We start from the raw sequence: 23,570 nt of genomic DNA, 5'->3' as shown, positions 1-23,570 counted from the left end.
TATATCTTTACTAGTTTACTTTGAAAGATAATAATATGGCTTAAATTATACTAATCATCTGCTAATACCACTGTTAATCTGCTAATAAACTGCATCCGCGAGCGTGGCTCTGGAGATATGGATTTCATCCATGTTTCCCGTGAGCTAGGCTTGCTGGGCACTTTTGCATCCATGGGGTCAGGCTCGAGGTATCAACGAGGCAACCAAACATGCAACACTTGTATCTACGGAGCCTGACTGGTCCGGCATGAATTACAGGCAACCAAACACGGTGCATGCTGCTTATTTCTAGTTGTGAGCTTGATATGTATCAATGCATGCCAAATAAGTAAGGGGACGACTTTTGCACAAACAAACCACAAATCGATCGTTTATAAATTTATTTAAAAGCACACAGAGTGAGTAACAATATAGTAACAAATAAAATACATTTCTTCACACACGTATGTATATATAGGATGACACAACAATCAGCTGACACACAACTGAGAAATGACACGCCACACCAGAGCACACGAGACTGGAACACACAGCTAGCTGAGTGGAGTTCAGCTAGCGCGAGCGCTTCTTTATTTGCCAAAGCTTCAAACAGCAAACTTGAGCAACAAAACCGAGACCAATATAATGCACCTGGCGTACGAAGCACGTAGGGCCACACACCCGGCGCCAATGCCACGGCGAAACCAAGCAGAACACAAAGCACACAGGCACGTCCAAACCAAGCCAGCGGAAGCGAAAAACAGAACAGCCGGGGCGCAGCCGGCAGCACGCTACGGGCGGGCCGGGAGCAGGCCGGCCGGGAATGCATGGTTGATCGATCGGTAGCCTTTCTTTTATTACCTGCAGGAGATCGAGGAGAGCGATCGAGTGGTCAAACTCGACCTGGAATTCTTGTGCACCAACTTTGCATTATTAATTGTGTGTACAGATAGTGATATATTTTACTAGCATCCATCGATATACGGTATGTATATATGAAGGTGGCGTGGAGAGGGACGGTGACAACCTACGCACCTGAGTGGAGAGCCCCTGATCATGGTCTCCTTATAATGCCGCGAGTGGATTGGCTTGTAGTAGCTGGACTGCTCCCTGGAGTCCCATCTCAGCTTGTCCCACCATTCCTTCTCACAGTCGCAACTCACCACCTTGTTGCCGTGAGTAAGGGGCAGTCCCCTGAGGCTCCAGCAGCCTCTGATTTTGACGGTCTCGAGGTTGGGCGCATATATTCTGATCGGCACTTTAGGCAGTGTCCAAATCACTATTCCATACAGCTTGGGGAGCTCGTGAAGGCAGAGGTGCTTCAGCTTGGGAAGCAAGCTCCCCCGAGGATATGGAAGAAATGGTAATAACCCTGTGTACCATGCCATAATGAGTGAATAAGACATCTTGAACAGTGCAAACCTAGAATTTTGCGAAAGGGTATGCCACACCAATATTTTTACATGCAATTCGATAAAATCTATTTAATAATTCAGTAAATAATTATAAAAATTTGCTTCAATATTTTGGTACGTATAGGTACTAAATAGCATAAGAAGTCCTAAATTCAATGGCTAGGTTCAAAATTTGCACAAAATACGTTATAAATAGTCAAAAACACTATTTAATAGTTCAAAATATGCATTAAAAAATCTTACAAAACTATTAGATCTGCACAAAATACAATGCGAATAGTTCAAACACTATTTTAAAAGTTCAAAATATGCATAAAACAATCTTACAAAACTACTTTGTCTGGCATATGCTTACAACACAATTTAGCAAATACGTCACGCTCCACTAGGCTAGTACAATGCAAGGTTGTCTGTATCTCGATCCATATTCTCAATTCTTAAGATACGATGACCCTACCAAGTTGAAACAATAAAGATCCTATCATTTATTGTGAATTTTACAGAATCCCGATCCTACATAAAAAATCTATTGTATTTGGATGCTATGATCCCCAAATACTATATATTAATTTACATTAACGAGTTTAAAAATGACTAAGTTGTGATAAAACAATATATGAAGTTGAGGTGCATTGAAAATTATGTCAATAATTGCACATAGAATTAAAAAAGTCAAATAAATCGATCGAAATCAATATTATATACTTAAACCTTTACAATATATTATAAATCTTGTATAAAATATATAACTAATAAAATCCAATGGAATCCCATTAGTACGTTTCAATCCTATGATCCGATATTATCAGGCAAAAAATGATCCTACCTAGGATCTCGATCGTAACAGCCTTGGTACCATGTTATTTTTAGTAGGGACAAAGTATATTATCTTAAGTTAATTTCTACATGTGTTGGGAGTTTGGACTGTGATATGTTATCCCCAGAACGGCCTCAGAAGTGACCATTTCTGTGTTTATGAATTTAAACTTCATACGAGCCTTGGAGTAGAATTTCATAAAAAAAAGACATGACACTTTACAGAACGACTAATATAAGTGATAATGAAACGATGCTAAAGTGATGTCTCTTTTATCTTTAGTGCCATTACATTTGGTGATGTGTTTCACGGGGCTCAATAAAAAGAGGAGAAATATAGAAAAATAAATGATTAAGTATATTATCTATAGTTATTAACTCCTAGAGGAGATATAAAATTGGAAAGTAAAAACTATAGAGAGAGAGAGAGAGAGAGAGAGAGAGAGAGAGAGAGAGAGAGAGAGAGAGAGAGAGGGTTTAAAGGCGAAAAATTAATGTGAGGAGATCTCAGGACACAACAAAGAGGAGATAAAAAATAAAAAAAAAAGTAAAATTGTTACATGCAATTGTGTAACCTCCATTTAATAATTCGGTAAATAATTACAAAAATTTGCTTCACAACTAAGTTCAAAAGTTGCACAAAATACAATACAAATAGTCCAAAAACACTATTTTAATATTCCAAAATATGCATAAAAGAACCTTACAAAACTATTTTGTCTGGTGCATTGCAAGCACGTCACGCTCCACTAGGCTAGTACAATGCAAGGTTGTCAGTATCTCGATCCGTATTCTAAATTATTATGATACTATGACCCTACCTAGTCAAAACAATACAGATCCTACCATTTATCGTGAATTTTTACAGAATCCCTGATCCTACGTGAAACCTCCATACGATCCTACATAAAAATCCATTCTATCTGGTTACTACGATCACCTGATACTATATAATAATCGACATTAACGACTTTTAAAAAGACTGAGTTGTGATAAAACACTATATGAAGTTGAGGGGAATTGAAAATTGTCAATAATTGCACGTAGAAGTAAAAAAGTCAAATAAATTAATCAAATTCAATATCATATACTTGAATCTTTGCCATATATTTCAAATATTGTATATAAAATATGTAATTTGTAAAATCCAATAGAATCTACCATGTTCCTATGATTCGATATTACTAGGCAAAAAAATGATCCTACCTAGGATCTCGATCCTAGCAACCTTGTTACCATGTTACTTTTAGTTAGGACAAAGTATCTTTAGTTAATTTTTTAAAGGTACGGCCGGTGTTGGGGGTTTGGTCTGTTATATATTATCCCCGAACGGCATCCGAAGTGACTTTTTCTGTGTTTATGAATTTAAACTTCATATGCGAGCCTTGGAGGATAAAAAAGTGGAAAGTAAAATCTAGAGATCTTACGGGACACAACAGAGAGGACAAAAAAATGGAAAAATAAAGTGAGGAGATCTCAGTCACGGGACACAACAAAGAGGAGATAAAAAATAAAAAATAAAAGTAAAATGGTTGATGAGGACTCGAACTAAAGACCCTCTAGTTCAAAATGAGGAGCTTACCAGGTGCGTCACGCGTCTCGAAGACCATTTTGGGTGCGCCACGCGTCTTGAAGACCATTTCGAGGTCACCACAATACATGATCTCGAGGGTCTCCAATCTTTTAAAGGCCGCGCGAATCCAAGGGAGAGCGTGAGACAGCCTGGGGCAGCAGTAGAGGTGCAACGATGTGAGGCCTGAAAATACTGGTGCATGACCAAACGCCAAGTCCATGACGTATCGTGCATTGGTGAGATGTGCCGCCCAGATTGTCCTCAGTTTGCCAAAGGCATGACGGTCACTGCAGTTGAAGTTAAGGACACATTCCAACTTGGGACACCGCTCGACTCGGCACCACTCGAGCTTATCCCATTTTGATTCTGAACAAGCTATTCGGGTGATGAACAAGCTATCATGCACGTGCAGAATCTTAGGGCCTTCACATACAAATCCCGGAATAGTAATCTCATTATTCCCACCTGCAGCAGCATCAGTAGTGTCTTCTATGTGCATGTAGCAGCCTCGGGATGACACACCTGGGGCAGGAGGACACGTGGACATGATTGCCGAGTCATCAGCTTGTTGCTGCTGCATGCCACTGGCGGCGACATCTGCCTTTGTTGCATAATAATTATCTTGGTCTACTTCAGCTTGCAGCCTGCTACCAGCATCCGAAGATGATGGCATCCTTGTTGAGATATCCAAATGCACATCGTTGTCATCAAAGTAATCTTTGACAGGCTCAAGCGACCCAAGGAGTCTTGCATCTCTTACACAAATATACCAACTACATCCGGCATGTGATCTGCTGCTTCCTGTATCATCTTCCAACTTTTGGGTGGTGTCAATGCGAAGCTTGCCCAAGTATCTTTTTCCACTGCCTTTGCCATCACCTGCTGCTGCTGCTGCTGGTGGTGGTGGCCATAGGATTGCTCTAAGCTTCACACAGTCAAGCAGGAGGAGCTCGTCGAGCTTCGGGGCCATCACTGCACTCAGATCCAGTGTTTTCACCGCTGCACCAGAGAGGTCTAGGCTACACAGGTCCGGAAAGGACCCACTCAAGAGTAGATTCTCCGGTTTAGCCCACCCTTTCAAGGATATCTCTTCCAAAGAAACACATGCATCAATAATGACGGTATCTAGGCTGCTGCAGCTGCTGCTTTCCACAGATAAACTATCCATGCATCCATCATTTCCTGACAGCTCAAGGTGCTCCATCTTGTCCTTGCCCGACAACAGGTATGTCCGTTTGCTGGAGTTGGTCTTGGACTTTGTTACACGGAGCTTTCGGATATTGTGCAGCCGCCCATGCAACGTGTCCATGTCGAACGCCTCTTGTCCCATCACATGTAGCTCCCTGAGTTGAGCCATGAAATCCATCATCTTCTCAGACAGGAACTTGGAGCTTGAGTAGCGCACGTCCAGCACCCACAGCTTTTCGAAGCACCGCCGGATGTCCTCTTCATTCGCTGCTTCGTCTTTGCTAATGCTTTGCTCCTGGCAATGGTCAAGCCAGAGAAACCTGAGGCTATGGCAGCAGAGGAATGGAGGCGATGTGAGGCTGAATGTGCATGCTGATAGCTTGAGCACACAAAGCTTGTCATATTGTTGGAACATGCCTTTAGGAATACGGCCAAGCTGATCCTTAATCAGCGTGGATCCATAAGCTGGTGAAGTCCAGTATGCCATCCGCTTCTGCAGGCGCCTGACCACCGGAGATGCCGGCAACTGCGGACTCTGGTGATAGTCTGCATCCAGCCACATCTCGCGCTTCAAAGCATCACAAGATAGCCACAACGTTTCAGCTGCAGCATCATCACTGCCGACGACATCTCCCTGCTGTAGCTGTATGATGCCATCGCATATCCAGTAGTTGCAACCATGGGTGGCCAGATCATAGTCGATCAAGTGGCCACCCATGCCGCAGAGCCTCATCGTGTACAGGAAGCAACCGGCAGCTGCTGTTGGCCAGTCGATGCCGCCAGTACTGATCATGCCCTTTGCAACTTCTTCTGCCTCGTGACGCAAAATCTTGCAAAAATTGTCCTCGCTGAGGTTAGTGGAGGTTGCTGAGAGAAAAACATCTGTTGATGATGCCGTCTTGCTCTCCAGGGCCATGTCAACCTTCATCCGAGGGTAGAGCCGGAATCCTCCTTGGAATGACCACAGGGCCTTGTTCCATGAGTACCCAGACAATGGGAAGCCGAAGCTTTCAAGATCAATCTCCTCGCAGCTCCCGTTGTTGAAGATCACCAAGAACCTTTGGCCCAGCTGCTTCTGTACGTGTTCATATATCTCCCTGGAGACCTTGGGTATCTCGAGGCGCGAGCCCTGGCCCACACCCCGGTAGTCGTCCTCCTCGTCTTTTGCATCAAACATCCCTATCACATGAGCGGGAAGCTGAAGCTGCACCGCGAGAGCCCTCTGCACCGCTCTCCTGCTCTCCCACTTGGAGCAGTCGATGTGGATGATCTGTGAGAACTCCTGACCAGCGCTGAGGCGTTGGCCTACGGCTCGGAGGACGGCAGATGCCCCCAGTCCATCCCAGCCGTCAAAGTAGATGACATTGTGCCAGACGCTGCCGGTGGCGCTTCTAGCAGTACTGGTCGCGTCATCGTACTCCTCCTTAAGTCGTTCGAGAATTCGATTGACAGCTCCGTCGATGGTGTCAGCATTGATAACCTGCAGCCAATGAATGCATATATGCGTCAGTCCCCAGTTGCAAACAAAGTCATCAACTTGCGTTCTGTGTCTTCGATGCACACGGCGAGCAAGATCAAGAAGAAAAAAGAACAGTCACATAAATGCAGTTTCAATTCTTGCAAATAAAGTGCGCATATATTTATTGGCCAGGTAACACAAGTGAATTCTTTATCTAGGACTTGATGGCAGCAATGACCATGGCTGCCTTAGCTTCATTATATAGCAAAATGCAAACTTGGTTCACAAGATATAGCTCCTCAACCACTACAACATATTCTAACTGTATAAAGCAGATGCTAGGGTATCCTTAATCTAAGATATAAGAGCTGAGTACAGCTTTAACTGAGAAAGCACTAGGCTTGTCTCTCAATTCTCCCCCTAAGCCTTGTGCTCAGCCGGTTTCAATAGGATTCTTTACGAGCGTTCTTTCAATCTACTATTATCTAAAAATAGTCAAGTTATTAATGACCGGACGAAACCAAGAAATAACCCCTTATGTGCGAAATTACAGAAGATCCCGTTTAAGATCAAACAATTCCATCAAATTGAGTACGACTGTATGTGTGATAGCATCTACTATACCAGGAATATCAATAAACCCCATTCTTGCAATAATCGATCGAAGTAATGGGGCTTCTTTTGTGGTGATAAATTGCCTACTTAACTCAGTGGTAATAATATTGCTTTCATACGGCGGGAGTCATTGGTGAGAATATTAGCTAGCTGATAAGAGGTGCTGATATGGTTTGCCTTGACTATCCTATGTTCCAAGCAGCTTCTGATGAAATGGTACTTGATTCTGATGTGCTTGCTCCTCTCATGGAAGCTAGGTTCTTGGCCAGAGCTAGAGCAGACTTGCTATCCACCCTCAACTCCACTGCTTCGACTTCCTTGCCGAGCAGCTCTCCTAGAAGCCTTGACAGCCACAAAGCTTGTGTAGCAGCATTGGTGGTGGCAATGTACTCAGCTTGAGTGATTGCCAGCTGAACAGACACTTGACAAGGAAGAACATGGTTCCACTTCTTCTCTTGCTTGCGTCGATGTCGCCGGCGACGTCATAGTCGCAGTAGCCGACGAAGTGCGCCGTGCCGGGGTCCCTTGCATAGTGCAGACCACAGTCGAGGGTGCCCTCCACATAGCGAAGAATGTGCTTGATAGCCCTACTAGTGCTCCACCGTGGGCCGCACCATGAACTGGCTCACATACCCGATGACGAATGCCAAGTCCGGCCAGGTATGCACCAGGTAGCGTAGGCTGCCGATGATTTGTCGATAGTGCGTAGGACCCACCTCCTCCGTTATGCTGTGATGGGTTAGCCTGAGCCAATCCTTCATCGGGGTGTGGGCTGGATTACAGCCGTCCATGTCGCCCAGCTCGAGATGCGCTTGGCATAGTGTGTCTGATAGAAAGGTGATGCCGCTGGCATCCTGGCGCACCTCGATTCCGAGGTTGAAGCAGAGTAGCCCAGGTCGCTCATGTCAAACGCCATCTTCATCTACGCCTTGAGGGCCTCCACCTCCTTCTCATCCGTGCTGGTGATGATGAGGAAGTCGACGTAGATGCCGACAAGCAGGATAGTGCTCCCACTGTCCCACTGGTACACCGCTGCCTCATGCGTGCTCTGCTAGAAGCCCATCTCCTTGAGTGTGGCATCTAGTTCGCGTTCTAGGCACACAGGGCCAGACGCAAGCTGTAGAGGGCCTTGTGCAGGTAGTACACCTTCCCTTCTTGCCTAGCGATGGCGAACCCAGGTGGCTGGCAGATGTAGACTTCCTCCTTGAGGTCACCGTTGAGGATGGCAGACTTCACGTCCATGTGGTGGACGTGCCACCCTTCCTGAGCCGCCAACGCAAGGAAGACCAAAACCGAGTCCATGCGTGCAATGGGTGTGAAGGTGCCGTTGTAGTCGATCCCCTCTTGCTGAATGAAGCCACGCGCAACTAGCTTCGCCTTGTGTTTGATCACCGCCCCCAGCTTCATCCTTTTTTAGCTTGAACACCCACTTGAGGGTGATGGGGCGGTGGCCATCAGGTAGATGAACGAGCTCCTAGGTATGGTTCTACTTGATGGACTTGAGCCCTTGCTTCATTGCTGCATGCCACACCAGGTCCCATTCAGCTTCAGCATAGGTAGCAGGCTCGCAGGCGTGCGTCAAGTGGAGTTGGATGTCGAGGTTGCGCTGCATAGGGGCTGGCAATGCCTGATCATCGAGAATGTTGGTCATTGTCCAATAGTGCACTAGAGTGTCACCATACACGGCGTCGAGACGATCCTTGTCGTCCTCTAGCGGTGTGGTGAACTTGGGCACGGGTTGTCCGCTAAGGCCTGGTGTCGCAGCCAGTGTAGCGGTGAAGCAGGTGCTGATGTCACAGAGGGAGTAGAGGCCGGGGACGCAAGTGGTGTAGCAGGCTACGATGCCAGTGGAGTAGCAGCCGACTTAGGTGTGCCCACAGAAACCTCCTGGTCTGGGGTCGGCAAGCGTGGTGGAGCTAGTGGCGTGCCCGACGTCAATGCTGATGAATCGGACACCGACGGAGATGCACTCTGTGCTCCCCCAACTCCCCTGAGCCACGAGTAGTCAATACGAAGTCGGTCGTCACAGGTGTCGTGCCCCTAGTGCCTCCCTTCGTCCAGTCCTAGCCACGTCCTTGTTGATGGTAGATTCACCCTACTTTTACACCATCAAAACCATCAACAAAACACCTTTCTACAGAGCTAACAAGCAAAAACATAGTGACTTAGGTACAAATAACTTGGTTCCACATGTACATGTTATTATTTGCTTGTAGGTACACAATACATTAGTTTTGGGTGGCTACAGGCCCCAACTTGGTGTCGGGCGACGGCCATATGGGCCCACTGGCCCCTCTCAAGCTTCCCATGATCCTCCCACACACTCCTAGAGGCAATCTCCACCCTTGGATCACAATGTCCTCTTCTCTCATTGGCTAAAGAGGTGAGCACATGGATTCATGGGCCCACAACGAAGCAACCGATGTGACAAAGGTGACCAACATCCACTATGAGAAGTGGGACAAGCTTCTAGAAGGAGGAGGCAGGGCCCACCAGTCATAGGGGGGTTGGCCGACCCCCCCTAAGGGGGCTACCACCTCCCATTCTGCATCATACCCATCCTATGACATGTGGGACATGCTTCTAGAAGAAGGATGGAGGTCCCACCTGTCAAAGAGGCATCGGGCGACGCCCACATGGTGGCTAATCTAGCTCAACTTTCTTCCACCGTCTCTATGCATGCCTCCATGCATCCTACCACATCCACATCGTTGATCAAAGATGGTTCAAGGTCAGTTTGATCCAATGGACCTTGATGGAGGTCACCTAGGTCGCTGACGTGGCACTCCCTGTCACTCTAGCTATAAATACCCCCCTAGGCTTCATTCTCACTCATGACACATTAGAGTAAACTACTTTTTTTGGAACAATTAGACTAAACTGCTCTCTAGTAGCTTTTAGCGAAGCTCTACAGTAGTGCTATGCAATTAGGGAGAGAGTGAGGGAAGTCTTCAGGAGAAAGCCCCGGGCCTATTGGGAATCTTCTCCAAGGTGTACCTTGGTGGATGCTATCTTCTTGTAAGTAATACATCTAAGTACTTTATAGTATTTGATATTCTGTCTCTGCTAGTAGTTATATAACTTGTCTTACTTGTGCACCGCTTTACTTTGGTAGAGTGCTCTAGCCTCATTAAGGGAACTTAGTGGGCCAAGGTTGGAGTAGTAAGTGTAGTGTAGACGTGGTGTCTAGACTATATCTAGCTTGTGTATACCGCTTGTCGCACGGATAGATAGTGGTAGCTAGCAGATGGTGACAGCCCTGTCTAGTCTCTGTAATCCACCATGTGTTTTAGGCAAGTTCTTAAAAGGTAGGTCCCCTATAACAAGGTAGCCGCATCGGATAGGGTTTCACCCCTATTGTTCACCTATCGCCTCCTCTAAGCGAGGGGGTGATAAACCCCTTATAACTGCTATCTTTACCAGATATCATTGCTACAAAGATCCTCTCTACCCAAGCTTCATAGACTCTTTTATATCATCATAGGACGATCTTGATCCTTAGTTAGTTCACTTCACATTCCCCGTGGAAATACGATACCTGGAATACTCCTACTGAAGGCTACATTGACAACCGAATGCTTGCGGTTTACTCATTTGCCACTTTAGGTGTCAACAAGCTTTTTGGCGCTATTGTCACGGAACGGTAACTATCTTAACTAGAATCAAGTCGTTTGAGTTTTCTTTGTTTGATCAAACCTTTCTTTCCACATACACCAATGGATCAAACACCTATCTTCGAGTATGCTGCTCCATCGAGCGCTAGTTTGGAGCCGCCTCGTTCATGCCAAGCCATTTTGGCTATTCGTTATGAGCTTCGCCTGAGTCCCATAGCAATGGTTTAGGAGAACCCCTATACACATCTACATGACTTTGAACAGTTGTGCTCATGCATACACATTCAAGGCATGAGGCAAGATACCCTTAAGTTGAAGCTATTCCCGTTCTCTTTGACGGGAGTAGCCAAACGATGGTATTCTCACCACGTAGGGAGTGTAAAAGGAGAATGGGAGAAGTTGCAATCAAATTCTATCTAACTTTCTTTCTGGTTCCCCGCGTTGCTCGTCTTCGAGTAGAGATCCTAACCTTTACGCAAAAGGAGAAGGAGTCTCTAGGTGCAGCATGGGCCCGTCTCACAGATTTAGTATCATCTAGCCCTGATCTAGCTATAGCCGAGCCAACTCTATTGCAACACTTTTACCTCAGTCTTAGCAAAGATTCCATAGTTTCTTGATATAGCATCAGGGGGAGCATTCTTGCATCTCCGCATTAGTGAAGGGAAGGATGTTCTTGTGAAAATTCTTGAGAACACCCCTACACTAATGTCTATGATGAAGTCCCCGAGGAGGAGGAGAAACTAGCCCCTAAGGTGGAAGAAGGGACATTGATAGCTGAAATCTTACCCTCCACATCCCAAGATTCAGCTATCGAACCTAAACCACCAACCCCGAACATTCTAAGGGAAGAAGAAATTCAACCTTTGGAGTTTCCTCTTGATATCAAGGACAATATCTTTTTCGACTTCGGAAAAGCCTCGAATCAACCCGTGTAAAAGAAGTCTTCTGTTTGAAAAGCTCCTAATCGCTATATTCCAGATCGCCTCGAGGAACTCTACCTCCAGGAGATAATCCAAGAGCTTACGTCTATTATGAGCAACAAGTGGCTTAAGGAGGCCGAAACTTCACCTGAAGTAATTTGGATTCTTTCGTCCTCCACATCCATTCCTTGTTTCATAAATAGAATAGCCTTAGACTCTCTTTATGATCCTACCATTGGAGTAAGCATCATGTCTAAATATTTAGCAAATGCACTCCTAGGAGAGGAACCTCTGGCCCTGACCCATAAATATGCTTTTCTCAATGGTGACCGTGAGGCCCCCATTATCAATAGCGACAAACTCTTTGCGGAGGAGACCTTCAAACTTCTCACCATCTTAGAGAAGCATCAATCTGTCTTAGGCTACTCTCTTCAAGATCTCAAGGGAATTAGTCCCGCTCTCTACGCACATCGCATCCCTATCGAGCCTAGTGGCACACTTTCTAGGGAGCCTCAAAGGAGGCTCAATAATGCGATGAGAGAGGTAGTCAAGAAAGAGGTCCTAAAACTCTTGCACGCGGGCATAATCTATCCCGTTCCCAATAGCAAGTGGGTTCGCCCCATACAAGTGGCACCTAAGAAGGGAGGTAAGATGGTCGTTCAAAATGACAAGAATGAGTTGATTCCTCAACGAACCATCATGGGTTGGAGGATTGCATAGACTACCGAAAACTTAACAAGACTACAAAGAAAGATCACTTTCTGTTACCCTTCATTGATGAAATGTTGGAATGACTTGCAAAGCATTCTTTCTTTTGTTTCCTTGATGGGTATTCGGGTTATCATCAAATTCCTATCCATCCCTATGATCAAAGTAAGACCACCTTCACATTCCCCTATGGGACATATGCATATCGACGAATGTCTTTCGGTGTATGCAATGCCCCTGCCTCATTCCAAAGGTGCATGATGTTCATCTTCTCTGATATGATCAAGGAAATCATGGAAGTCTTCATGGACAATTTTTATATCTATGGTAAGACTTTCGATGAATGCCTTGAGAATCTGGACCAGGTCTTACAAAGGTGTGAAGAGAAGCACCTAGTCCTGAACTGGGAAAAATGCCATTTCATGGTTCGGGAAGGCATAGTGCTAGGACATAGAGTGTCCGAGCGTGGGACAGAGGTGGATAAAGTTATGATAGAAGTCATAGAGCAACTCCCACCTCCCATGAATGTGAAGGGTGTTCACAGTTTTCTTAGGCATGCTAGTTTTTATAGGCGGTTTATAAAAGATTTCTCTCAAATTGCCTATCCTTTAACAAACTTGCTTGCTAAAGATGCACCCTTTTACTTCAATGATGAGTGCTTAGATTCTTTTTACTACCTTAAGAAAGCACTTGTTTCCGCTCCAATCATTCAACCCCCTGATTGGACGCTTCTTTTTGAGATCATGTGTGATGCAAGTGATTATGCTGTTGGTGCTGTCTTAGGACAAACAAAAGATAAGAAACATCATGCAATCTCATATGCTAGCAAAATCTTAACAGGGCCACAATTGAATTATGCAACAACTGAAAAAGAACTTTTGGCTGTGGTTTTTGCTATAGATAAGTTTAGATCTTACTTAATTGGAGCTAAAGTAATTTTTTATACCGATCATGCTGCTCTAAAATACCTGCTCACTAAGAAAGATGCTAAACCTCATTTAATAAGATGGATCTTGCTGCTCTAAGAATTTGATCTTGAAATAAAAGATAAAAATAGAGAAGAAAATTCTGTTGCCGATCATTTGTCTAGAATGCAATTCAAAGACGCACACGATTTGCCCATTGACGACTTCCTCCGGGATGACACACTCCTCAAGATCACGGACTCCAACCCCTGGTACGTGAACATAGTTAATTTTATGCTTGCAGGCCATGTACCACCATGGGCAAACAAGAAGATGCTCATCCAAGAAAGCTGAGTACACCTATGGGTGAGCCATACCTCTACAGAGTTTGTGCTGATGGAGTGTTGAGGAGGTGTGTGCCCATGGATGAAGCAATTAAGATCATAGAGAGATGTCATGGAGCAGAATATGGAGGCCACTATGGAGCATTCAAAACCCATGCAAAGATTTGGCAAAGTGGTTTCTACTGGCCAACCATGTACAAGGATACACAAGACTATATCTGGAAATGTGCACGGTGCCAGAAGCACGGGAACATCAACACCCGTGATGCAATGCCACTCACCAACAATCTGCAAGTCGAGCTCTTTGACATATGGGGCATTGACTACATGGGACCTTTCCCCAAGTCAAAAGGCTATGAGTACATCTTGGTGGTGGTGGAGTATGTGTCCAAATGGGTAGAAGAAATACCCTACCGCAATGTAGATGCAGTACACTCAAAAAGAATGTTCCATGAAGTTATTTTCCAAAGGTTTGGCACCCCAAAATTGGTCATAAGTGATGGGGGATCACACTTCATCGATAAAGGCTTCCGCAAATTTTTGAAGGACCAAGGCATAAGCCACAATGTTGCAACTCCATATCACCCTCAGACAAGTGGTCAAGCAGAAACATCCAACAAACAAATCAAGAACATTCTACAAAAGACTGTGAATGAGATGGGTACAGCTTGGAAAAACAAGTTACCAGATGCAGTATGGGCATACAGGACAACATACAAGACACCAATTGGTATGACACCATACCAACTTGTATACGGAATGACTTGCCATCTACCTGTTGAATTAGAGTTCCAAGCACATTGGGCCATGAAGCAATGGAACATGGATTTGCAAGCCTCAGGGAAAAACAGAAAGATGCAAATCTCTGAGCTAGAAGAGTGGAGAGAGAAAGCCTACCACAATGCTAGAATCTACAAGAAAAGAACAAAGAGATGGCTTGACAAGAGGATCAGGGTGAAAGAGTTTAGCCTAGGAGACAAGGTCTTCATGTTCAACTCAAGGGTCAAGCTATTTGGCCATGGAAAACTCAAAAGCAAGTGGGAAGGACCATTCCTCGTCGTCAACACTGCGATGCATGGAGCCGTCACGCTTCAGGACGATGATGGCAACATATTTAAGGTAAATGGCCAAAGACTTAAATTTTTCCATGAACATGAGCCACTAGAACAAGAAGTTGACTTGTTAGAATTCATCCTTAATCCTAAATTAACATAACTAAAATCTACATGTCTTTACTTCTTGTTTTTATTTAGTTTTTGCACTAGTTTAGAATTCACATAGCTAGACTTGTCTCCAACCCAAAAAGTTGGCCCCGGTTAGCCCCATAAAGCCATCGGGAGACGGCCCAATGAGGGCAACCTAGACCACCATTTGGAGGATGCGTAGAAGAGAGTAAGAAGAGCCTCGAACCATGTTCACCTGGTCCAGTTCCACCAGATAGGCATTGGGCGACGGCATTAGGGAGCCATCTGGCTCAACCCAGTCGCCCAGAATGTTGCACAACGTTCATAGAGTGCGTCCCCGGTCGCAATCCTCGTGAAAATGGGGGTTGTGAACATTGGCATGGCTCTTTTTAGTCTCTCCTCCCCTTCTTCCGTCTTCCACCTCACCTCCTTTCACCATTAGCAGAATTCCTTCTTCCCTTGAGCCTCCAAGCCACCAGAGCACTCACCACCATGGCCCCCACTAAAGATCATGGCAAGATGCCCATTGTTCCCTTTGGTGAAGACCCTTCCAACCATCATGGCAGAGGCCTCACCAAGCCACGATCTCGGGCAACAGCGCCCAAGAGGCCTACCACAGGCCAATTGGGGCTCAAACCTAAGGGCCTTGAGGTGAACATCAATAAGGGGGTGGAAATCCCCAATTGCCAGCCCTACAACAAGGATCAGGATGAGTTCTAGCGTGCCCTCATCACCTCCTTGGGGGACATGTCAAGTGCAGAGTACACCCACTCCTACACGCCTCGACGCCCACCATCATGAAGAACCGCAAGATCATAGGCGGTGGGCTGGGGCATGGCAAGGTCTTCATACGCTCGATCACGTTCAATGAGAGGAAAGCGCTTTGGGAGTCGCTGGAGTCTGCAAGCTCCCCCAAGACGGTCCAGTGGACATGTGATCCACTGTCGATCAACAGTCCACCGAGGCACTTTGAAGACGAGGATCGCGTTGAGAAGAGCATTGTAGAGAGGCTCCTTCGTGTAGTTGCTACACTTAGGAACAATAATATGGTGTTAGAAGAGCGAGTAGCGGAGTTGAGAATGGCTCACTTTGATTTGGAAGACAACTTCCGCGCTCTTCGCATTAGCACCGATGCGAAGATGAAGCGCCTCGCTAAGGCCTTAGGGAAAGAGGACCTCCTCTTTCCACCCTCTCCCTCGGCATCTTAGTCTCTTTCACAATAACTTAGGCACTTAGGTTTATTTTGTTTCATTTCCTTTATTTCATTCTCATCATTGTAACATGTGCCTATGAGTAGTTATTGAATTAATGAATTTTTTGGTTCTGCTGGTGTGTTGCCACCAGCAGAGCCCCTGCACTTGACATCTACTTTGTTTCTGTGATCCAGCACACTTTGAACTAAGTGTGGGGGATGTCGGGTGACCCCCCACTAACACCTTGACACAGTCACAAACATGCCACGGTGGTGTTCGCTGCAAAATACAGCTGTACATCAAAATTGGGCCGCAACAACTACTTTTTGGCGTCGGGAGACGTCCCAATGAACACACCACCAAAAAGCGTCAGTGCAGGAATACGTCTTCAAGGGTAAGAATGCGCTTGGCAGTCACCAAAGTGGCCAGAGGCACCAAAGTGGGTCGCTCGACCCCACCATGGACCCTTGGGCCCACCAGTCAGTGTCCACTCCGCTTCGACATCCTTCTTGACTGGTTTGCCACACTCGTTTCCCCTTTTGGTACAAATTTCTTTTACCTTTGCTTATTTCCTTTTCAAAATAACATAAAATAAAAATAAAAACAAGAAGATCCGCATCTAGAACATAAAGTTTCAGAGACTGACATGATTTATGACATTAGAAAGAGAGAAGCTTCATAAATTTTATTTCTTGCATACGCTTATGCTTGTGGGAGATATATTTTGATAGGAACATTATATTGACTAAGTTATTGACTAATGTGATATAGTTCTTAGCTCATGGTTCATACCTTTTCTATTCGTAAGTGCTTGGAAGTTTATTTTTAAAAATGTCATAAAACCATAGTGTCACTTACTCCTTAATAGTGAAAATTCCTACCAATGCCACATATGGTCATACATGTTCAAAACACTTCTTCTTGTGCTGCTTGTCGTTGTTTTGAGTTTAGTCAAACCTTGTTGACCCTTGTTGAGAATTTTGTCATGTTCCCAAGATCAAGATCACATACACACCACATACACATGCTGCTTCTACACTAGAAGTACGCAAAAAAACATGCCTTTCATTTTCCACCAAATAAATACTCCAAGCTTAGTATGATCTCTTTCTGAAATTCTTGCAAAAGAGATATGGCTATGTATTCAAAATAGAGAGAGAGAGAGAGAGAGAGAGAGAGAGAGAGAAAAGAAAATGAGCAAGAAAAGCTCATGAAAAAAAGAAGAAAAAAAAGAAGAGATAGCCATATCTCAACCAATCATAAGTGAGAGAGACCATGCTTGTTCAAGGAGTACAATAAAGTCCATCATCATTTTCCACACACTTGTACATCTTGATTTAGGATTATGACATTCTTCTCCTCGGATCCTTGTTTTGACTTTACAATACATGCAATGCAAGTATACTATCTTGTTTATCCCTACCTGAGCTCCACATAAGCTTGATAGAAGTAGGATGAAACAAAAGAAGGCAAATTCATGCTATGCCTTGGTAAGAAATCACACACCTCTTGAGTGATTTGAGAGTGCTATTTGAGGAGTAAGATTGAACTATGTGCTCCCTTTTGAAAAAAAGTTTATCAAAAACTCTAACACTAAGATGTGGAAATGGGAAGATGACTTTGCTTTGAGGACTGCTCCATTTTTCAACATCTGAAGGGTATATGTTCGACAGTGCCACATAACCCACTTGTATAAGATATGTCTTGAATAAAGCTTGTGTTTGTTGTATATCTTGAAGATCTCATAATCATTGTTTGCTTTTCTCTATAACCTTTACTCGAGGACAAGCAAAGACTTAAGTGCGGAGGGTCTTGTGGATGATAGATTCACCCTACTTTTACACCATCAAAACCGTCAACAAAACACCTTTCTCAGGAGCTAACAAGCAAAAACATAGTGACTTAGGTATAAATAACTTGGTTCCACATGTACATGTCATTATTTGCTTGTAGGTACACAATACATGAGTTTTGGATAGCTAGAGGCCCCACCTTGGCATCGGGCGACGGCCATATGGGCCCACTGGCCCCTCAAGCTTCCCACGATCCTCTCACACACTCCTAGAGGCAATCTCCACCCTTGGATCACAATGTCCTCTTCTCTCATTGGCTAAAGAGGTGAGCACATGGATTCATGGGCCCACAACAAAGCAACCGACATGACAAAGGTGACCAACATCCACTATGATAAGTGGGACAAGCTTCTAGAAGAAGGAGGCAGGGCCCACCAGTCATAGGGGGGTCGGCCGACCCCCTAAGGGGGCTACCGCCTCCCATTCTGCATCATACCCATCTTATGACATGTGGGACATGCTTCTAGAAGAATGATGGAGGTGCCGCCTGTCAAAGAGGCATCGAGCGATGCCCACATGGTGGCTAATCTAGCTCAACTTTCTTCGACCGCCTCTATGCATGCCTCCATGCATCCTACCACATCCACACCATTGATCAATGATGTTTCAAGGTCGATTTGATCCAACGGAGCTTATTGGAGGTCACCTGGATCACTGACGTGGCACTCCCCCTCCCTCTAGCTATAAATACCCCCCTAGGCTTCATTCTCACTCATGACACATTAGAGTAAATGACTCACTAGTAGCTTTTAGCGAAGCTCTGCAGTGTGCTATGCAATTAGGGAGAGAGTGAGGGAAGTCTTTAGGACAAAGCCTCAGGCCTATCGGGAGTCTTCTCCAAGGTGTACCTCAGCGGATGCTATCTTCTTGTAAGTAATACATCCGAGTTCTTTATAGTATTTGATATTCTATCTCTGCTAGTAGTTATATAACTTGTCTTACTTATGCACCACTTTAATTTAGTAGAGTGCTCTAGCCTCATTAAGGGAACTTAGTGGGCCAAGGTTGGAGTAGTAAGTGTAGTGCAGATGTGGTGTCTAGACTATATCTTGCCTGTGTAGACACGGATAGATAGTGGTAGCTAGCAGGTGGTGATAGCCCTATCTAGTCTCTGTAGTCCACCATGTGTTTTAGGCAAGTTCTTTAAAGGTAGGCCCCCCATAACAAGGTAGCCGCATCAGATAGGGTTTCACCCCCTATTGTTCACCTATCGCCTCCTTTAAGCGAGGGGGTGATAAACCCCTTATAACTACTATCTTTACCAGATATCATTGCTACAAAGATCTTCTCTACCCAAGCTTCATATGCTCTTTTGTATCATCATAGGACGGTCTTGATCCCTAGTTAGTTCACTTCACGTTCCCTGTGGAAATATGATACCTAGAATACACTTGGTGAAGGCTACACTGACAACCGTACGCTTGCGGTTTACCCGTTTGCCATTTATGTGTCAATAGTCCTTCATCGAAGACGACATCGCGTGCCACGCGCATGTGCTAGGGCACTGGATCAAGGATGCGATACGCCTTGGCGCCCTTTGCGTAGCCGATGCAGACGCCGGGCTTGCTACGATCATCTAGCTTGCTGAGCTGGTTCAGCTCCTTGACATAGGTGATGCAGCCAAACGTCCGCAGATGTCCCACCACTGGCGTGTGCCCGTGCCATGCCTCATAGGGGGTCTTTCCTGTTGAGAAGACGAACAACAGCAGTGGTGGAGCCAGGATTTCATGGCTGGGTATTCCATGTATAAAAATTTTCCCAAACAAATGTGCAATAGTAATAAGCAAAGTACAAGTTTTCAACATAGTGGTATAGTGCCATTGTCTCTGAATGAAGAATGGATCTGCCTGCCGTGTGCTCACCTTGCTTGTTGCTTCAACCTTCAAGCTTGAGTTGGGACTGGGAGGGACGTAGGGGGCCAAGGGGGAGGTCCAGAGTCGAGAGTCTAGACCGCTGGTGAGTGGTAGCCACCGGCAGGCGCGGTGCTGGCCGCTGGTGTTGGGGCACTGGGCGCGTAGGGGCATAGCAGGGCTGAGGGGGCGAGGCTGCCTGCTGTCGGAGGATGAACCGAGGGGGATAGGGCAGGCCGCTATGCCACTGGCCGTCGTAGCCCCACTAATGCATGAGCAAAAGATGGGAGATAGAGCAAGTACCATGGGAGGCAAGGTGCAACGAGCGTTATGGGTTTCTCTTCCTTCCTGAGCTACTGCTGCTAGTTTCTAATAGGATTATGAGCCATATTTGTAACATCTGATAAACTACACATGCTATACCATTATACATACATACAAATATTTATGTTTGTTACCAAAATCTTAGGTATTCCATGGACTATAGGGGAATACCCCTAGCACCGCCCCTGAATAGCGGTCATCATGGCCTCTCCCCAATACGCAGCAAAACATTCCTCTTTGCTTGAGCAGTGCGCACGCCGTCGCCACCACTGTCTGGTTCCTACACTCAACCACCCCATTCTACTATGGCGAGTAGGGGGCGGAGAAGTAGCGCTGGATACCTTCATCTGCGCAGTAGGCGGCGAACTCCATGGCGGTGAACTCCCAGCCGTTGTTAGTGCGTAGCACCCAGAGCTTGTGGCTGCTCTCCTTCTCCGCGACCGCCTAGATTTGCTTGATGGTGTCCGCAAGTGCTTCCTTGGTCGGCAGAAGGACTGCCCATATGATGCGGGACGTGTTGTCCACCAAGAGCAGGAAGTAGCGCCGCTCGCCTAGAATCGCTGGCTTCATAGGGCCACCTAGGTCATCGTGGACGAGCTCGAGCTGCTCCTGCGCATGGTACAGAGCCTGACAAGGGAAGGGGCGCCTCCTCTGCTTCGTCACGACGCTGGTGTCTCAAAGCTGCTCGACGTGGTCGATCACCGGCAACCCGTGCATCATCTCCTCCTTGCCCAGCTTCTAGTGCCTCAAAGTGGAGATGGTTGAACCGCTCGTGCTAGCGCCACGCCTCATCATCTCCACGCACAGTGGCACAGAGTGGCTGAAGCACCTTGAGACAAACAACATAGAGGCAGTTCGGGCCGCGGCTGACCTTGACGAGAAGACGACCTTGCCGGTCCCAAATCCGAAGGATGCCCCGATCGATCTCCACCTTTGATCTGCTCTCGTCCAGCTGCTGAGGCTGATGATGGAGTTACAAAGCACCAGGATGTAGTAGATGCCATGCAACACCCAGTGCTCACCAGTCTTGGCCGCGAATAGGATGGAGCTGATGCCCTAAATATCACCAAACCTGACCGAGCCATGAATGCTACGGTCCAGGTAGGAGAAGAGCTCCTGACAGCCGATCATGTGGTGGGTGGTGCCACTGTAGAGGTACTAGCCATAGAGCTTGTTCTCCTTGGAGCAGTGCCTAGGAAGACTCGTGCGCACGGCTCACCGATGTGGAGGTTGGTAGCGGCAGGCATGACACAGAAGGTCGAAGCTTTCTCCTTACCTCTGCCTTCCTCTGTCTCTAGCTCGAGGAAGCCGTGCGCCAAAAATAGAGCAGGCTCCTCCTCCTCTGCTTGCACCATGTGAGCCACACCATAACACTCACGTCGAGGCTAGCGATAGTCCTTGGCCTAGTGGTCTAATCCATTGCAGTTGAGGCAGGTGTCGTCGTGGGTCACCTTGCGTTCGTCGCCGACAACGCCTGCCTTAACTCCTTGATCGCCATCATCACGATGGCCCTTGGCCTTGTCCTTCTTGTGCGGATGCCGACGTCGCTCCTTGGGGTTGCTGGAGGCCTCCCCTTCTTCTCCTTCTGACACGCGAGCCACCGCTCCTCGGTGTAGAGCAGCTTGTCACTGATGGCGACCAGCTTGATGGGAGGCACCTCCTCATGATCTTCCACTGCCTTTAGCCTCCCTATCACCTCCTCGATGGAGAGGTCCTCAAAGTCGAGGAGCATCTCCATCGCCAGCGCGATCTGGGAGTACTTCTTTGGGATGATGCACAGAAACTTCTCCACCGCCCGCACCTCCATGAGGTCGACGTCGCCGTGTTGAGCCATCTGTTGCATCAGACTGGAGAGGTGGAGAGCAAATTCGTCAACTTCCTTACCGGGACGGAAGGCTAGGCGATCCCAGTCTTAGCGGAGCCGCTCCAGAGTTGCCCGACGGACACGGTCGACGCCGATGCGCGCTGTAGCTATGGAGTCCCACGCTTGCTTGGCGGAGGCCATGTCTGCGTGGGTTGCTCCTAGCTCTAGGGGAACAGCGGCAAGGAGAGCCTCGAGCACCCGCCAATCATCGTGAAAGTCGACGACCCCGCCCTCGATGCTGTCCCAGAGTTGCTAGGCGTGCATCTTAACCTTCATCAGCAGACTCCACTCGTTGTAGTTCGTTTTGGTGAGCATCGGCCATGGCGTGCCTGCTCTGGACTCCTTGTACATGGTCTGGACGACCGGCGACCGGCCACGGTGTCTGCGACGTCGCTCTGGTGATGGCGACTCGTGATGTGGCAGTCGCTCCACCTTCGAGCGCAAAGCAGCAGACGCAGCCGCTGAAGCCTGGGCCACGGCCGCAGCCTGCCTGGCCATCTCAGCCGCGCGCATGGCCGCCTGCAGCAAGCGAGACGTGCGCGGTGTCTGCCACCGCGCTGGTGGCGGCACGGGCCCTGCACTTGCTGGAAGTGCCGCAGAGGTTGGAGTGGTTGGACATGGCTCTCTACTCTCTCAAGAACAACCTAGGCTCTAGATACCAATTGTTGGTCAGGTAACACGAGTGAATTCTGGATCTAGGAATAGATGGCAGCAATGACCATGGCTGCCTTAGCTTCATTATATCGCAAAAAGCAAACTTGGTTCACAAGATAGCTCCTCAACCACTACAGCACATTCTAACTGCATAAAGGAGATGCTAGGCATATCCTTAAGCTAAGATAAGAGCTGAGTACAGCTTTAACAGATAAAAGATTAACTAGATAACTAGATACATTTAGAGAGAAGCACTAGGCTTAACTCTCAATATTAAGTTGAAAGTTGAGATAAGAAAAAAGAAAAGAGAATGCTTGGTAATTGTTTTAATTACCTCGGTATGCATTATGAATTGGATTGGGTTAACCGGCCGGTCAGCTCAATCGCCTCGACTGCCGAGGAATCTCTATGGCGTGCGCGTAGCTACTTGATCTTCAGATATGATGCTGCTATATCCATTTCAAATTGAACAGGATCCATTTTGTTGCAGATCTAGCCATCGGTTGTTCTGTCGGCTGGTCTGCTGGTGAATACAAAAACATGCATGAGGGAGCAATTAATATATATTATCCAGAGTAGCATGAATTCATATGGTTTTTGTGCATGCATATGCATGATCTATCATCAGTTGTCCGTGTACGTTCGATCGATGATCACAGGCAGATGAAGATCAATCAAGGATAATAAGTAAAGGAGAAGTTAAAAGAACGCAACAACTACCCCAAACACTGCATCATCATCCATGTTTCAACTTCAACTGGAACGGATCCATTTCAGTTCAATATCTAACCCATCGCTGCTTGATTTTGGTCCCTCCGCTGATCTGGCCAACAACACAAAGCACGCATGAAGGAGCAACTCATTTAAATCATACAGGTGCATTGCATGCATTATATATAGAGAGAGTTTGTGTACATGTTAATACATAAACGCACCAGAAATGGACTTATATATATGCAATGAAAGAGATCGCGCAGAACAAGTTGAACACATACCTCAACTACGTTGAATATAATCGGCACGGCCCAGTAGTAGTGTGATGACAACAGAAAGTCAAATAAATCGAACCAAAACTCCAGTATAACGACTGGTATATGTGATCTGGATTCAGG

The 23,570-nt window shown here is 46.4% G+C and overlaps 1 protein-coding gene across 1 annotated transcript; it reads right to left on the bottom strand.

Moving 5' to 3' along the window:
• Window positions 1-470: 470 nt before the first annotated feature.
• LOC136488305 (uncharacterized) lies at window positions 471-23,570 on the bottom strand. The gene is made up of 6 exons (XM_066485287.1): window positions 23,454-23,570; window positions 23,179-23,281; window positions 22,793-22,981; window positions 3,793-6,451; window positions 1,015-1,351; window positions 471-474 (listed from the first exon to the last, which is right to left on the bottom strand). The coding sequence occupies exons 3-6, from the start codon at window positions 22,802-22,804 to the stop codon at window positions 471-473; spliced, it is 3,012 nt and encodes a 1,003-aa protein (XP_066341384.1). The 5' UTR covers window positions 22,805-22,981; window positions 23,179-23,281; window positions 23,454-23,570.

The sequence above is a fragment of the Miscanthus floridulus genome, chromosome 10 (assembly GCF_019320115.1).
Source record: "Miscanthus floridulus cultivar M001 chromosome 10, ASM1932011v1, whole genome shotgun sequence".
Taxonomy (NCBI): Eukaryota; Viridiplantae; Streptophyta; class Magnoliopsida; order Poales; family Poaceae; genus Miscanthus; species Miscanthus floridulus.
The sequence above is the reverse complement of the archived record's forward strand: the minus strand, read 5'-3'. Positions and strand labels throughout refer to the sequence as shown.

Bases quoted from the DNA above. Each gene is read 5' to 3' on its own strand.
- LOC136488305 (XM_066485287.1), bottom strand. The intron at 1,352-3,792 runs GTAAGCTCCTCA...CATGGTACACAG, and splicing joins CGAGACGCGTGACGCACCTG to GGTTATTACCATTTCTTCCA.